Here is a 16,931-nt window from a genome sequence, read left to right on the forward strand (position 1 = left end):
CTCTCAGCAGCTTCTGATGTGATTTTATGCCCCGCAAGCAATCGGTGCCTTCCATGTCCTTAGGGAATTTCAGGGAGCACTTACTGCTTATTTAAAAAGGCAGCAGAAAAAAATATTTAATAGTCCTTGCAGCAGGGAGCAAGGCATCATCTCTAGCCAAATTCTCTACCAACTTGGCTTGTGAGCTGCTGTGCTCCTGCATCTGCAGGCCAGATGAACTGCGTGCTCTGCGTGCAGATTAGAACGCTGGCAGGGCGTGGATCCAGGAGGGCTCCTCTCCACCCACAGCAGCCCCTTCTCTCCTGGATCAAGTATTCAACAAGGAAGTGGAAGAGATGGCTTTGAACTTTGAAGCCCAAGAGAAATTAAACCTCAGCTCTACATACCCTATATAAGTTGTTGCTATCTTCTGGATCACTGTATCAACAGGCTGACTCTTCTCTCTTGTGTTGCAGAGGATAGTCCCATGGACGTGTATCAGATTTGCTCAAGCACAGCTACCTGATCATGTCCCCATACCAAGTATCATCATATATACCCCCGTCAGAAAGTTATATTAAAATGTGAGAATACAAACATATAACAATACTTCAGATACTAACATTGGTTTAAGAGATGTTGTTCATGCAGAGAGGATTTGGTTAAAACTACAGCATAAAGTCTTTAGATGAGGCTTTAATGAATTCGAGAACAGAAAGTTAGTTCTCAGGACTTGGCAAAGAGGTGACTGTCAACAATTTCAAGTTTGGCTCTAATACCCAAACCTCGTTCTCTTTTTCTTCCTTGTGGAGGTATCAGGAAATCACAGGTAGGCAATACAGAGCAAAGACATGATTCGCAACAACATCAAACACAAAGTGCTCGATCTTACCAAGCAATAATCTCATTCTGAACTTGTATTCAGTTTACCCAAGTTTGTCTATAAAGTTACTCAGTAATAAAAAAATATTTACAAGGATCATGACAGATGAAGCCAGCATCCTTAAAGAAGGCCAGTATAACATTTTTTTGGTCTTGCATCAGACTGAAATAACTTGGCATGCAAAAAGGAACATTCTCCTAGCTCAGAAAAGGAATGCGCTTCAACAATGTCAGGTTCAAAATGAAATAGAATATTAAGACTATGTTGGTGCATCAAACCTAAAGCAAAACAAAATTAACATATTTATTGCCTTTGATCACAGTTACTGTATTTGAATCAAACAGATCCTGCCAATATGCACGTTAACCTGTGAGCATGTGCTACAAGTCTACCTTTACTAAGAATTCCAATAGATGTTTTTAGAAGTGAGCCATCTAGTTTACAGTTACAGACATAAATTAGGACAAATTAGACTGCAGTTCAGACACAGGTGGCTGAGAAGAGTGTGACTGGCAACACTTTTATTCCCAAACATGAAAAAAATTTACTCCCTAAGGACAGTTAGATGATAACTAAACAGATTCAATATCAAGACCTACATGTGAATAACACCTATTCCAGACAATGCCCATTTGGCAACATGTTGTAATTACAGACACTCTTGTTGGCAATATCCAGCTTTTACTGTACTAAAAATCACACATACATACAGAAAACCTGAAGCCCTGAGGCAAAGAAGACACAAGAATTCTTATGTGTTAAGAAACGTTACACCTATCAAGAGATGCATGATTTCGATATCCTGGATTCTGAAAAGAGAAAGAAGTAAAACTATAAGGTTGCTACTGAGTAAGATAACTCACAATGAAACCAACAAAAAAGTGTATATTAATTTCCCAGAAGCTTATTCGCAGTAAGAGAAAACAATCCAATTTTTGAGAGCCCTGCCAAAGTGTTTAATCAGTAGGTAGGACTGGACTTCTCAGATAGTGGAGATGAGCACCTCTAAAGAAATGTGTAACCTCTAACTAAAGTAATAGAGTGGATAATAAACATAGAAATTAATAGCAAGATGAAATGGTTCTTATGATTTAAGGCTTGCTATCTGACAGAGAGCAGCAGTGAAGAATGCCACACTGTACACAAAGGATAAAATTACTATCAAATACAGGCCCTGGATCCCTGCCAGTCTCCCACAGTTGAGATGTGTTAAGTCTGATTGGATCTGACCAGACAGGGAGTGCTTACTGATCCTATCATTTTTATTGCCTTCCTTCATGCCACCACAATAATAAATACCTTGTACTACCTAATGCATGCTATGAATATGATAGTGTTTTCCCAGTGAATAAATATTCCAGTACCCAGATCAAAGAAGCACTTACATGCACAAGTGGAGAAAACTATTTCTCAGAGAATAACCCACAGTAAACCTTGCCTGATTTCTTAACTGAGTCATATGTGGCTATTTTCATTGGAAGTGTCAGAAAGACAGCTGACTACTGTACGGATCCAGAAGCATCATAATCTTGGCTGACTAGAATGTTTCAGAGACCATTCTCTATTGAAATTCATTTGCAGTTTGCGTGGTACATGTCCCTATGCCTCCGTCACCAGATAAGCTAAATCCAGTACATATAATCTAGTTCAAATCTAGTATGATGTGCATAGAACTTCAGCAGAAATTGCAGCATGAAGCACAGCTTTTGTGCAGAAATACAGAAGGAAAGAACTATTTTCTTTCTAATCTAATGTAAATTCAGAAGTAAATGGACAAGAGACAGAAGCAAAGCAGGGATTAGAGACATGCACCTGAAAACCTCCCTGCAGAAGATGTTCATCTCACTACTTGAGGACAATGAAGCAGTAATAGTCATAGCATATAATATATATAATCATGTTACATTATATTCTTTATATAACAGTCTAGGAGTTGGGACATCCGGCAATAACTAGGAAATCTCACAGAGCTTGTCAGTTAAAAATCAGCAGTTATCTCCTAGGCAAGTTATCTAACCACTGTGTCAGTTATCGTCATGCCTATTCCTCCTGAAGGTGTGCCATTGTAGAAACAAATTTCCAAGCTCCATGGGATAAGAAAGAAAAATAAAAATAAATGAAAAGTAGAAGAATGAATCTGTAGACAAGTGAGTCTCTGCTCCAAATGTTATGACTCTTACCCAGTGATGTGATGCAGTAAAATGCATATGAAACCTATCTTTTTGTGAGTCTGCCTGCAGGTTACATGACTCTTCACAGAAAGGCCACAGCATTCAGAATAACACATCTTCACTTTTTGATGACTCTTACAAGTCACACAACAAAGTAAATAAGGCATATCTTTATTGAGAAATTCTTTAGCTTATGAAGATTTGCCATATCCTAAGACCAGAGCTGGGTAAACATAAGGAAAAAAAATAAAAATCCACAAATAATATTGGAGAAAACCCCCGCTGATTACTGGTGGCACTGCTTGTATTTGCTTAGTTGTAAACATTTGGATTTACTGAGGTTTACTGGGAAAAATGCTGCAGAACAAAGAAACTCATAAACATTAACAAAAACAGGAGAAAATTCCATTTAATGATTTCTTCATTGACAGCTCACACTGAGTATCACACATATAAAGCCACCCCGGTGTAAGAAATCAAGAAATGAAGGCAAGAGACCACCAGCTGAGTGGAGACCTGCTGGGCAAACTAAAGGGCAAGAAGGAAATGCACAGGCAGTGGAAGCAGGGACAGGTATCCTGGGAAGAGCATAGGGACACTGCCCTGTTGTGTAGGGATGGGGTCAGGAGGGCCAAGGCACAGCTGGAGCTGAACTTGGCAAGGGGTGCAAAGAATAATAAGAAGGGCTTCTACTGGTATGTCAGCCAGAAAAGGAAGGTCAAAGAAAGCTTAACCCCCTTGATGAGAAAGGCTGTCAAACTGATAACAACAGGTGAGGAGAAGGCTGAGGTACTCAACAGCTACTTTGCTTCAGTCTTCACTGGCAGTGTCTCTTCCCACACCGCCTGAAGGGATGGACTGCAAGAGGGGAACCGGAGGAGCAAAGTCCCTCCCACTGTAAGAGAAGATCAGGTTTGAGCCCACCTGAGGAACCTGAACATGAACAAGTCTATGGGACCTGATGAGATGCATCCCAGAGTCCTGAGGGAATTGGCTGATGGAGTTGCCAAGCCACTCTCCATGATATTGGAAAAGTCACGGCGGTCAGGTGAAGTCCCTGGAGACTGGTAAAAGGGAATTCATCCATTTTTACAAAAGGGAAGCAAGGAGGACCCTGGGAACTACCAACTTGTTAGCCTCAGCTCTGTGACTGGGAAGATCATGGAGCAGATCCTCCTAGAAGTTATGCTAAGGTATATGGAGGGCAGGGAGGTGATTTGAGACAGCCAGCATGCCTTCAGCAAGGGCAAGTCCTGCCTGACCAACCTAGTGGCTTCCTATGATGGAGTGACCCCATCAGTGGACAAGGGAAGAGCTATGGATGTTGTCTATCTGGACTTCGAGAGACATGGATTTGATGGGTGGGCTATTTGGTGGACGAGGAATTGGTTGGATGGTCACACCAAGGGGTGTGACATCGGCGATGAGTGGTGTTCCTCAGGGGTGTGTATTGGGACCAATACTCTTTAATATCGTCATCAATGAGACAGACAATGGGATTGAGTGCACTCTCTGCAAGTCTGAAGATGATACTAAGCTGAGTGGTGTGGCTGACACACCTGAGGGACAGGATGCCATCCAGAGAGACCTGAACAAGCTTGAGGCACTGACCTGTGTAAACCTCATGAGGTTCAACAAGGCCAAGTACAGGGTCCTGCATCTGGGTCGGGGTAACCGCTAGTATCAGCACAGGCTGGGGGATTAATGGATTGAGAGCAGCCCTGCTGAGAAGGGCTTGGGGTATTGGTGGATGAAAAGCTGGACATGAGCCAGCAATGTGTTCTTGCAGCCCAGAAGGCCGACCATATCCCTGGGCTGCATCAACAGAAGCGTACCCAGCAGGTCCAGGGAGGTGATTCTGCCCCTCTGCTCCACTCTGGGGAGACCCCACCTGGAGTACTGCATCCAGCTCTGGAGCCCTCAGCACAAGAAGGACATGGACCTGTTGGAGAGGGTCCAGAGGAGGGCCACCAAAATGATCAGAGGGATGGAACACCTCTCCTATGAGGACAGGCTGAGAAAGCTGGGGTTATTCAGCCTGGAGAAGAGAAGGCTCCAGGGAGACCTTCTTGCAGCCTTCCAGTACTTCAAGGGGACTTATAGGAAAGACGGGGACAGACTTTTTAGCAGGGTGCCTTGTGATAGGATAAGGGGCAATGATTTTAAACTAAACGAGGGCAGATTTAGACTAGATAGAAAGAAGATATTTTTCCCAATGAGGGTGGTGAAACACTGGCACAGGTTACCCAGAGAGGTGGTAGATGGTTGTGGTGAGGTGGGTGTTGGTCTCTTCTCCCAAGTAACTAGCAATAGAACGAGAGGAAACAGCCTCAAGTTGCACCAGGGGAGGTTTAGACTAGATATCAGGAAAAATTTCTTTACTGAGAGAGTGGTCAAACATTGGAACAGGCTGCCCAGGTAAGTGGTGGAGTCACCATCACTGGAAGTTTTCAAAAAACATGTATATGTGGTACTTCAAGATATGGTTTAGTGGGCATGGTGGTGTTGGGTTGCTGGTTGGACTTGATGATCTTAAAAGTCTTTTCCAACTTTAATGATTCTGTGATTCTATGAAGAGTTACACAGCTGGTTCAAAGGTCAAACTTCACCCTGAGGTACGACTAATTCCAATAGCTGTTTCCGAAATGAGGACTAAGCCTGTTAACTGGCACTGCACACTAGCAGGGGCAAAACAAGAGATTTGAATATAGCCTTAGCTGTCAATAGATACCTTGGCTTTGAAGACAGCAGAACAACACTGATTAGTACTTGTAGTACAATGTACGATACCTCTTTTACTCGCAGCATCACATTCTGTGCAATAGAATTATCTAATAACGAATGTAGAGATTATCAAGTCTAGTTTCCATGCCAGGAGGAAGAAGTGACAGTCCTCAAAAAACTAGAAAAGAAGAAGGAAAGGCTCTTTGTCCAATCTAAGTTTACAAAGTAGTCAAACAGGATTTGAAAGCTCAGCACCACTGTGCTAAAAAGGAGCTGGTCTCTTTTTAACGGAAGGTTGAGACTTTGTCTCCAGCTCTTCGCAATCTTTCCCTCCCTGGCCTGCGCATTAGTCTCGCTTTCATGCAGAGCCAGCTGTTCTTCAGTCAGTAGCTGCTTTTGCAGTAATTCTGACTTCCAGTGGTGGCACAGAAGTGCACACACCGTATGTTCTTTGGACATTTATTTATAGTCTTTATCTGATAGAGCTGGGCAATTATAAAGCCATAATGATAATTTGTGAACAGAAAAAAAGGGCTTCTCCCACTTCAATCTGTCCCATGAGAGAACAGAATACAAATGACATCGACTTGCAGCAGGCAATTCATGAACATGCTATCTAAAATATGAACAAACTATATGAGCAAATATCAGCAACAAACTAATCAAAATCCTGACCTATTTATGGGTTGATTATAATAACAAAAAATTACTACAAATAAGTGGTGGGTAATTTGTGAACCAAATAAAGATCTATGATTCTCACATATAAATTGCTGTCAATGAATAATTTAATAAGCCATCTCTTTGTTAAGAAACCTCTCTAGCACTCTCCAACTGGAGCTGGCAGAATGATTTATCTTTACACACAGTGATAAAGCCAAGGGACATAAGTGCTACTGGACATTTTAAATACTGGGTTTGATTCTCTAAAGCCCTGTAGTATCATTTATAACTATGTAGCCTGGACATTAGACATGACCATTCTCATTTGGTAACATTTTAAAGCCACTTTGCCCAGTACAGATGATGCAATACACAAGGCAATGGCAAATCAACATTTCTGTGTTTAAATTACATAGTAAACCAGCTGTGGTTTACATTATCCGTCTTTGTCTATAAAGATATTCTACATGGAAAATAAGATGAATATTCTAGCAGAAATATACAGCAAGCATTCTTAGTAACATTAGCATAAATCCTAGAGTGAATGTTAGACTCTTGAAGAAAAAAACATGCAACATTTAAAACTATTTTTTACATTTGCAGAAAAATGTTTCCTGGAAAGACTAATAATATAAACAAAGTATTCATTCATCTGGGGTTTTCCTTTATCTGAGGTAGTGGTCACTTCAAACAGAGCCAAGAATAAGGTTATTAATTTTACGGTTTACTGCTTGATTTTTTTAAACAAATGTTAAGATCAACATGTTGCTGTTAGAGCCGGTGTCTTCCAACATGCACCAGTTTTAGACAGCAGCATAACTGATGACTGTCCTTGCTTAAAAACACATTGCATAAGGCCAGAAGGGTAAGAAGTTTACATCTGTTGCAGGGGTGCTTTACAACTGTGTAAAAGCACACTATACCTTTGCCAAGGAAAGGCATAAGAAACAAAGCAACTTTGTTTTCTGCTACAAGAGACAAGAAACAGTTTTAAATGGTGATGACTGCCTGCCACAGTGTATATGCCTCATTATCCATCTGCACTTTGATTTTCCTGTTTCTCTGATTTTGAATTAGCAAGTATTAAAACATATAAATAGACTACCTACCACTTTCACACTTGACTTGTGACTCAAATTAAAACTACTTTGATCATCATTATTATCATTATTATTGCATTTACACTGTCATTTCTAGACTAAAAAGGTGCTTCTCAAGCTGAGAGGAAAAGTCTATAGCGCCTTTCTACAAAAATTGTCTGCATATTACTTCCAATAACCTCAACAAACCTGAGATAATACAGTCAGAAGTAGCACCAAATGGGAAAAAATGCAATCAATTTAAGGTTTGTTGCTCACCATGTATGAAACACAGATAAGCATATATTTTTGCTTATAATTTTAAGGTCCATGACTTCACATTACTACATATATTATGACACCATGCACATTAAACTGTGAAAGCTGCACAATTTGATCAGAGCCTGTAGTCTGCCAGGAAAATGACAATATTTCATTTAAGATTTTTTAGCAAAAACACACACACAAAACTTTTTTTTCTTGTTAAGACCTTGGATTGTTCTCTAGCAAAATATGTCATACAGTGATTACAAAAACAAAAGGAAAAAGATAGAACTGTAACAAAAATCACAGAGGAATCAAATCATGCACTACTTTGCATCAATTTACTGCCATCTAGTAAGACAAACAGGAGAAATACAAACTGTTTTGATAGCATTTCCAATCTGAGTTTCATACATACTTCCAAATCACTTCATGAGGTTGAGACTGGTTTCTGGATAATACACAGCATCAGGGCTTCATGGAAAAAACATTACATTTGTGTGGATCTATTAGCTGTTATAATCCTTCTTAAGGCAAATATATGGAAAAATCTATCTGCATTTTCAAAAAATATCTTTTGAAATTTCATTGTGAAACCTCTCCACTTCATAGTAATTGCTCTATGTGTTTCATCAGAATTATTTTTATCATTACTCTCTGCATGGCTACCTGTAATTTTGAGGTCTTAAGAGCAGGGAAAAACACTTTCTAGAACTTCTTGGAAAGGGAAGTTCAAAACCTGTTGTAACATCTTCCAGTCATCTTTACACCTCAGATAAAACCTGGTTTTTGGCATAAAAATCAGGTTTCAGTTCAGTGAACAACCTACTCTTTAGAGATGTGCAATGTAGCCAACAATAAATCTTTCTTCAGGTTTCATACTCTTTTTATAAGTTAGACATACCCCAAGTTCATCAATGCTAAACTATAAATACCAATAATCAAGATCCACCACTGGGCGTATACCTTTTCCACTCAGTATATGGAAGGGACATCCTCTGTCCAGTGGAACTGCAGAATAGAGAAAACATGGGAGTTTTTCCACAAAGTAATTTTTAAAATATGGCCTTAAAGTTTCTTTTCAGACAGTGCAAATATTACCTTTTTTGAACTCTCAAGAAACAGCAACCAGAAACTGTTTTCAGAATACCTTCCAAATAGACACCATACCTAATAATTTTCTTATTAATTCTAATAAATCAATACATTTTGCAACAGTCTTCTAAATAAGGGCTACTTGCTCTTGTTGCAGCATCCTGTTTTCTGACAAATGCTTTGAAGCCCTTTTGATATTGGCAAAGTTTTTAAACCATGGGATACCTAGGAATTTAAATTGAAACAGAAAAAGAAATGGAAGGGGGAAAAAAGGAAGGGAGGGAAACAAAACTGTAACATACATAGTACCATTTTACTTTGAATTTTTTCTAGTGAAGAAGGGCGTAAAGTCTTTTAATCTTGAAAGTTGTCAGAATATCATGTTGTTCTCTAGTTTGCTCTGCTTTTAACTTATTATTATAGATGATTTTTTGTTCAGAACTTCTGTGAATGCTTTCTCTGACTTTCCTCTGTGAATTACTGAAAATTGTTTCAGGGATTTCTGCCTGCCTAAAGCCAGCAGCATTGCTAGTTCTAAGCAACACAAAATGTGCAGGAATTGATATATCCCTTCATTCTGTGTTAGAAGTCAGTGCAGCAAAAGATTAAGACATGTTTCCAAAGTACTAAAGTATATTTTTTATATAAGCAGTAGCTGTTAAATCCCAGCACATCAGAATCTCCTAGCAAAATGATGACTTGACAAAAGTTTAGGAAATGAAGGCTGTTGACACAGCAGATTAATGCATTTGTTTGCTTACTCCCAGTCTCTCCTCCAGTAATATTATATCTATTTAAGGTTTAATGAAATTAGATTACACTTTCATACTGTCAGGGTTATTCTCCTCTGCAATATTTGCATTCCAATTACAGGGTGCATAGGTGAGTGAATGTGAGAGGGGGAAGAGAGAATTTTGTCTTTACTGCCCATCCGCTTCAAAGAATGGCATTTTTGCTTTGAGTAACAAAGACAGCAGAGCATTCATTTGTATTCCATCCAACCTATATGTTTACCTTTCCACTGCATCAGCTTTGTGCATTTTAAAAGCCAATTTTTGTAAGAATGTTGTAATGAATTATAACTACAAAAGTTATGCAGAGTACATCTCATACAACACAGGTTGGATCCATCCTGTTTTATACCAGTAGGTGTAAAATGCTTACTGCTGGTACTTCTAGTAGAGTTGAATGCACTTCCCTTTCAGCAGCAGAAAGTACAAGGGTATCTATTATCACAGGGTTGAGTAAAAATGTAATTTAGCCCAACCAATTTGCACATTGTACTGGCATACGATAGACAGAGGATAATTTAGGTTGGAAGGGACATCAGGAGGTCTCAAGTCCAACCTTCTGCTCAAGGACAGCTAGCTATAACATAGACTGGGATTCTGTCTGGCCTGGAAAACCTCCAAGGATGGAGACTGCAAAACCCCTCTGGGAAATCTGACTGTCCTCAGAGTGAAAAAGTATTTCTTTATATCCAGTCTGAAACTCTCTGCCTGTTGTCTCTTGTCTTCCCATGATGCGCTATTGTGAAAAGCCTGGCTTCATTCTTCATGCAATCTCCCTGTAGGCAGGCTGTTAGTAGGCCCCCTCTGAAGCCTTCTATCCTCTAGGATGAACAAGGCCAATTCCCTCATCCTGGGAGGCCAAAACTGGATGTGGTCTAAAGTGTGTTGAGTATATGGGGATAACCTCTTCCCTTGTTCTACTGGCTATGTTGCTCTTAATAGAGCCTGAGACACTGTTGGCTACCTTTGCTGCGAGGGCATGGTCTTGGCTCATGTGCAGCTTTCTGCCTACCAAAGTCCCCAAATCCTTTCAGCAGAGCTACTTCCTAGACGGTCAGTCTCCAGCCTCAATCACTGCATAGAGTTAGTCTTTCCCAGATTTGGGACTTTGTATTTGCATCTGTTGAATTTCATGAGGTTCTTGCTAGACCATCCCTCCAGTATGTCTAGGTCCTTTGGATGGCAGCACTGTCCTCCAGTATAACTACTGGTACCCTGGTCTGCTGTCATCTGCACATTTGATAGCGTGCACTCTGTTGCCTCCTCCAGGTCATTAATTAAAATGTTAAATAGGACAGTACTCAGCTCCTTACCATTTGTATGCATCCCATTAACAACTACTCTCTGAGCCTAACACCCAAGCAGGTTTTATATATCCAGTTGTCCACACATACAGACTGTAACATCCTAATCTGGATATATGAATATTGTGGGGGACAGTGTCAACAGCCTTGCTAAAGTTGACCCTCTCCTCATGCACAAATCCCGTCATCTTATCACAGAAAGTAACCAGGTTGGTCAGGTGTGATTCACCACGCTGAATGTTCCCAACCACCTTCTCTATCATGTTCCCACAGAAGTGTGCTCCCTGATTTTCCCAGGGACTGAAGTAATGCAGACCAGCTCGTTGTTCCCCAGATCATTCCTTTGGCTTTTTTTGAAAATGGAGCATTGTGGCAAAAAATTAACACCAGATTTAATTTGCCACCACTTTTAATAATGCAAGTAAATTAAATCAGAAAAGATACAATAAGGACAATCTTTTTAAAATCTGGTGGTGACTGTAACCCCACTCTTCCACCTCTCCCAAACATCCACATGCTTTACGGTGTTTAGTAGCTTGAGGTAGATGACATTGTATGGGGGAGGAAGGCTGGATGCTGGATTAATTCAAAACTGTTAAACTTGGTCTGCTTCCAAAGTTATTGTTAATTTCCAATGTTAAGGCCACTGCCTTTCAGCTGCTGTTGTTTACAGAAGCAGTGGTGTTTTCTCAGTAATCTTCTACCACATCCAGCTTAGGATGCAAACTCAATGCTAACTGTTCCACAGCTTCTACAGAAGCAAAGATAGGACTACGAAGAACTAAGATGCTGCATCATTACCAATATAATGAAATTAAAATTATGACCTGCACACAAAGAAGGTAAAAATACTGCCTTTCTCCTCAAATAATAAGATTTTAAGTAAATTATACTGTGTATTTTGGTATAACTTGGGATTTTTAAACTACTTTTATGTATTGTAAGTATGGTACTTATACATAAATATGAGTGGTCATTTTAAAATCTACCAAAATGGTATTTTTTCTGAAAACTGAATATTAATATTTTTTGGAAAATAAAGCTTAGTACTTACACTTAATTTGGTGTGGAGGGGGGCAGAAGGAATGTTAAGAAAAACCACTGTGATTCAGTGAAATAGAAATGAAATAGAATTGCTCTGTCAAGAAAACTTCAAGATGTTCAAGAAAACATTGTATTGTTACCTATTGAGTTTTTTTATCGTACAGTTTCTCACACTTATAAAACATACACTGTCCAATTACATAAAAGCACGTGCTGGAGTCAGACTAAAGATCCAGCTAAGAAAGTATCCTACTGCCACGAAAGACCAAAACCTGAGGTACAGAGAAGACTGAAAGTGGAAGGCAAGCATACACCATAAGGAATGTAGAAGCAATATCTTTCTTAGCAGCAAGAAAGATGCATAAAAAGAAGCTAGAACCTTTACTGAACATAATTTATTAATGAACCATGCAACTTAGATCCTCACTTACTGAATCAAACATAAAAGGAAACGCAGTAATGTAACCAAGGTGGTAGGGAATTAAAATAAAATAGGGTTAGAAAATAGGTTTGTGAATTTGTAGCAAGTGGTAACTATAAGAACATTATGCACCAGCAATGCTGCTCGAGAACCCACCTAACCCTTCTCATCTTGATTTAATTATCAAGGAGTTAAGTGTAACATTGTGATCATGGTATTATGTTTTGTTCTAATAACAAGTAGTCAGAAAGAAGGAACACCTTGGTCAGTTCTACGGCCCGGTGGGTAGGTAATTATTCATTCTATAGTCTTGTCTTAAAACAAAGGACTGTGGGGTGAATGATTGCATACTGGACCGATACCCTGTGAAGATCTATTTAGTGTTGCCAAGCTTAAGTGAACTTTGTAGGAAAGGTAATTCCGGCAGGGGGAAATCACGACCACCGACTCAGAGACCACCCACTCAAGAAACCCTCCGACTCAAAAGATTAAGGAAGTAAAATCCCAAGAAATTATAGTGAGCATGCGTGGTCATTTACATGGTAGGCGAGGAATACTTAACCAATCATTGTATGGACACTTGATGAATATGTATTAATCTTGCCTATAAATGTTTGATTTTTGAACTGATCGAGCGAACACGATTTAGGAAGAGCTATCCCCCGTGTTCCCGGCGCCGTGAATAAAGAATGCCTGCCTTTTAACACTACATTGGTGTTACGAGGTTTATTCCCGATTTCGGTGACAGTAAGGGAAACTGAAAACTGAAGACAATCAGAATTATGACAAATGACATCATTCTCGGTGCTGCCATTATAATGTAAATATCCCACAAAGCAGTGAAATTCTCTTCATATAAAACCAATTCAGTACATGTTTCTGTAATTCAGTTTCTGTCAGGAGATGTCTACAATACAAACAGCATTTAGTATTGAAATGATTTTACTTAAAAATGCTGTGATTTACCAACCCGCAGGTTGTTTTGACTACATTGGTCAAATCCAAGCACAGTTATAACCTATTAAAAGATTTTATATTACTGCCTGTCTTTCAAGGAGCACAATGAGAAAGCTACAAGGATAACATGCAAAGAAATGCTGTCTCATCTGAATGCACCAAATTACTATAAAATTTCGTCAGACTCAAAAGAAGCAATCTTCTCTGAAAAATGGTATCATGTTTTCAAGGGAAAACTCAATCCTATTTTGAACCACAATGCACATTTTTCTTGGGCTCTTGATAAATGATAATCTATAGAATATACAATTTTCTTTAGTACATCATAACTTTAGTAATTAAAAGGATTGATCCAATTTCTACTGAATCAATGACAATTTTGAAATTTAATTCATTGATTACAAGATCAAATAAATAGCATTAGGATTTTTTTTCCTCTTGTTGATAAACAGATTCTTTCCCTAAAGGTAGGGTATTTGGTGCCTACTCACTGTGAGTCAAACTATGCAAGTTAACAAACCATTGTTTTGATGAGCTATCCCCTTCTAATGTGTATGGGACTAAGTATTTGAGAACTACCCTAATTTTTATGCCATGAGGCTCTAAAGATGCCACTCCAACCTAGTATTTCAGTCTCAGCTGGAGACATCCTCGTTCTGCAAAAACAGTTCTCTAACACCCTCACTATTTTTAAGCAGCTTGAAATTTTGAAGCAAGAAAAGTTCCAACCAAGGCAATTTTAGGTGGAGGATTATTTTTCTTTCGTTGCTAAGCTCACATATAAATGGACAAATAATAAGGCAGGGTGTAAAACTGCATAATGAATGACTTAAAAATTAGATGAAAAGGAAAGGTAATAAAATATTTGTGAGCAGAAAAGTTGGAAATAGCAATAGCAGTAATTGTATTTGCTATTTGCAGAGTTATTTCTATCTCAGAGGATCGTAAACCATCTTATCTTGTGTGAGATTGTACTCTGAACCAATTACGAACAATAAAAGATGAAGAAACTTGTGAAGTCCTGTTTGTAGAATTTTCAACTGTTTGCTCCCTCAAGCGCCTGTAGGCTGCATACCTTCAAAGGAGAACAGGAAACAGACACCAAAATTTGAGTTCACAACATAATATAAACAAAGACATTGCAAACTGCTGAACTAATCTACTCAGAGAAGGTAGAAGGTAGAGTTAATGCTGTCAAAGAGGAAAAGCTGTTGTTCAAGGTGCACTATACATATTCCATAATTGATTCACAGCACATTAAAACCCATAGACCTCACAAACTTTTGCAGCTGTCATAGCAATGCAGAGTTCATACCTGTGGCAAGATAGATGATGTGGAAAAGCATGTCCTTGCCCTGCACAACATCCACAACCACATGGGAAAATCTGCTGTTGTCTTCCATGAAGTAAGGAATTGGAATAACTGGTTGAATGACCTCATGCATTAAGAAGAATTTTTGAGCATCCTGAAGATTTCTCTCAGTCAGATTTACATACAAACCCTGGTCCATGGTGCCACACTGTAAACATATAAAAGAACCATTACTATACGTGTCAATGATAACAACAGATTTACTCTCTGATTTACAGCACAGGAAAATAAAAACCAAGATTGTATCTTGTAGTGTCACTGCGGAACTCCACTTTCAGGTCTCATTTTGGTGCTGATGAGACTGTCCACACAGTGATTGAAGAAGCTCCACTTTCCCAAGGCAGGAATATGAAGGCTCCCTAACTCTAGACAATAAGGAAGGGCACCAGACTGACCACCACAAGTGGGCTATAGTAATATTTTGCTATGTCCTATGTTCACAGGGCAGGAAGGGGGAAAAACTACCACCCAACAATCCACAGAATTTTCTGACTGGTGGTTTTCATAATTTACACAGACACAGTGAAAAAGACATAAGAAATTTTCAAAGGAAATCCCATGTCCTACCATAGCCAGGGTCTGACAGAAAGCCCAGGTCACAGAACCACGCACAGTTCTATAAGCTTCTTCAGACCCTGCCTTCACTAGCCAAGAATGGACAGTGCAGAGCATTAACTATAAAGTGTTACCCAAAGCAAAGACATTTTTGCTTTGGAACTGACCACATTTTATATCTGAAAACTGTACTCTCTTCTTACAGGAAAGCATTCACTAACAGCACACACAGATTTCAAGCACAGATAAACAAAGCAAAATAAGTGGCAGTTAATTTGTCATCTTTGTGTTTAAGTCTTCAACTAACTGAGGACACAAAAGAGAAAGCTGCTTAGTGCATGTGAATATGTAAACATCCACATGCTTACTCATGCATAATTGCAGAGAAGTAAAGCAGTACTTCACAATATTTATCAAATATTTTGGTTATGTGAAAGGCATACCTAAGTCATATTTTTTCATTCTATTCTATTATGTGATAAATTATGCTATGAATTACAGCATGAACAAAATAATAGTGTGCAAAACCCTACCAGTTACTTTTTCATTATTGCCATGTTTTCAATCCAAAGTTAAGTGATCATTCCAAATCCACAAATGTTAAGAAAAACTCAAATAAATAATTCCATAATAAGAGATCATATGATGAAGAAAGACACTTAAGCAACTGGCAGAAAACAATTACTTGCTCTGTGAGCACCCTGCAAGTCAGGCCAGTGAAAAAAATAAACCACGCCAAAGAAGAATTTCTCTGAATCTATCAAGCAGGAAAGATTCCAGCTGGAACATTCATAGTACGCTAAAATACATATGGTCCTTGGTCTTACAATGGAAGTTGTCCTGTGTAAAGAGAAAAGCAACAACCTCTGGAGTAAAGCAGTGTTCCTCAAAACTAGGACTCCAATAGTATTCTAATCTGGAAAATATTTCATTAATACAATCCAGTCTTGGAAATAGAATGTCTGATGTAACTATCACTACACAGCAGCATCTTCCTTCAAATCACATACTTCTGTCTGTTATTGCTGAGTAGGTGAATACTCTGAGGATAAATCTACTTCCGAGACTACACAAACAGAACTTCTGATATCTTATCATAAGCAGTCTACAAAACGAAAGTCCTTTCCGGCAAGGAAACCAGTGACTCAGCCAATGGATGTATCCCATCTATATGCAGTACGTACTCTAAAGCACCATCAAGTCACAGAAAGTGGTTACACCTAGCTCTAAGCATTAGACTAGCTTCTGGTATCCACCAGTGCTGCAGTTACCGAGCCAGAAATCTGACAGAAAATTCAACAGAATAACAGATAGCACCTGCAGAAGAACAGAAGTTTGACATCACTAATGATACCTAAAGATCCGTTGATGTCAATTTGCTTCAATACTGTGTTGTAAATGGCCACTTTACAGCTTTCAATACTAGTGCTGGCCTGCAAAACTGTTGCTCAATGAGATACGATACAACTGTTGTCACTGTTCTTGTAAATTTGATGAAGTACCAGCCATACTAAAATCAGACAGACTACTCAAGCAAGAAATTTCTTCCAACACCTCAGTCTTGACTGGGATTTAGAGATGAGCACTGACAGTACAGTAGAGACTTAAACCATTTTTACACAGCCATCA

At 39.0% G+C, this 16,931-nt stretch overlaps 1 protein-coding gene across 1 annotated transcript in view; it reads right to left on the reverse strand.

The window, feature by feature from the left end:
* The window catches only part of SEMA5A (semaphorin 5A), a gene marked incomplete at both ends in the record, with an annotated part of 362,797 nt that overhangs the window by 117,287 nt on the left and 228,579 nt on the right, over positions 1 to 16,931 (reverse strand). Inside the window, 1 exon segment of the mRNA XM_082015378.1 lies at positions 14,691 to 14,895. Coding sequence (XP_081871504.1) covers positions 14,691 to 14,895 — 205 coding nt within the window.

This window comes from Phaethon aethereus (assembly GCF_964289735.1).
Source record: "Phaethon aethereus genome assembly, chromosome: 2".
NCBI lineage: Eukaryota > Metazoa > Chordata > Aves > Phaethontiformes > Phaethontidae > Phaethon > Phaethon aethereus.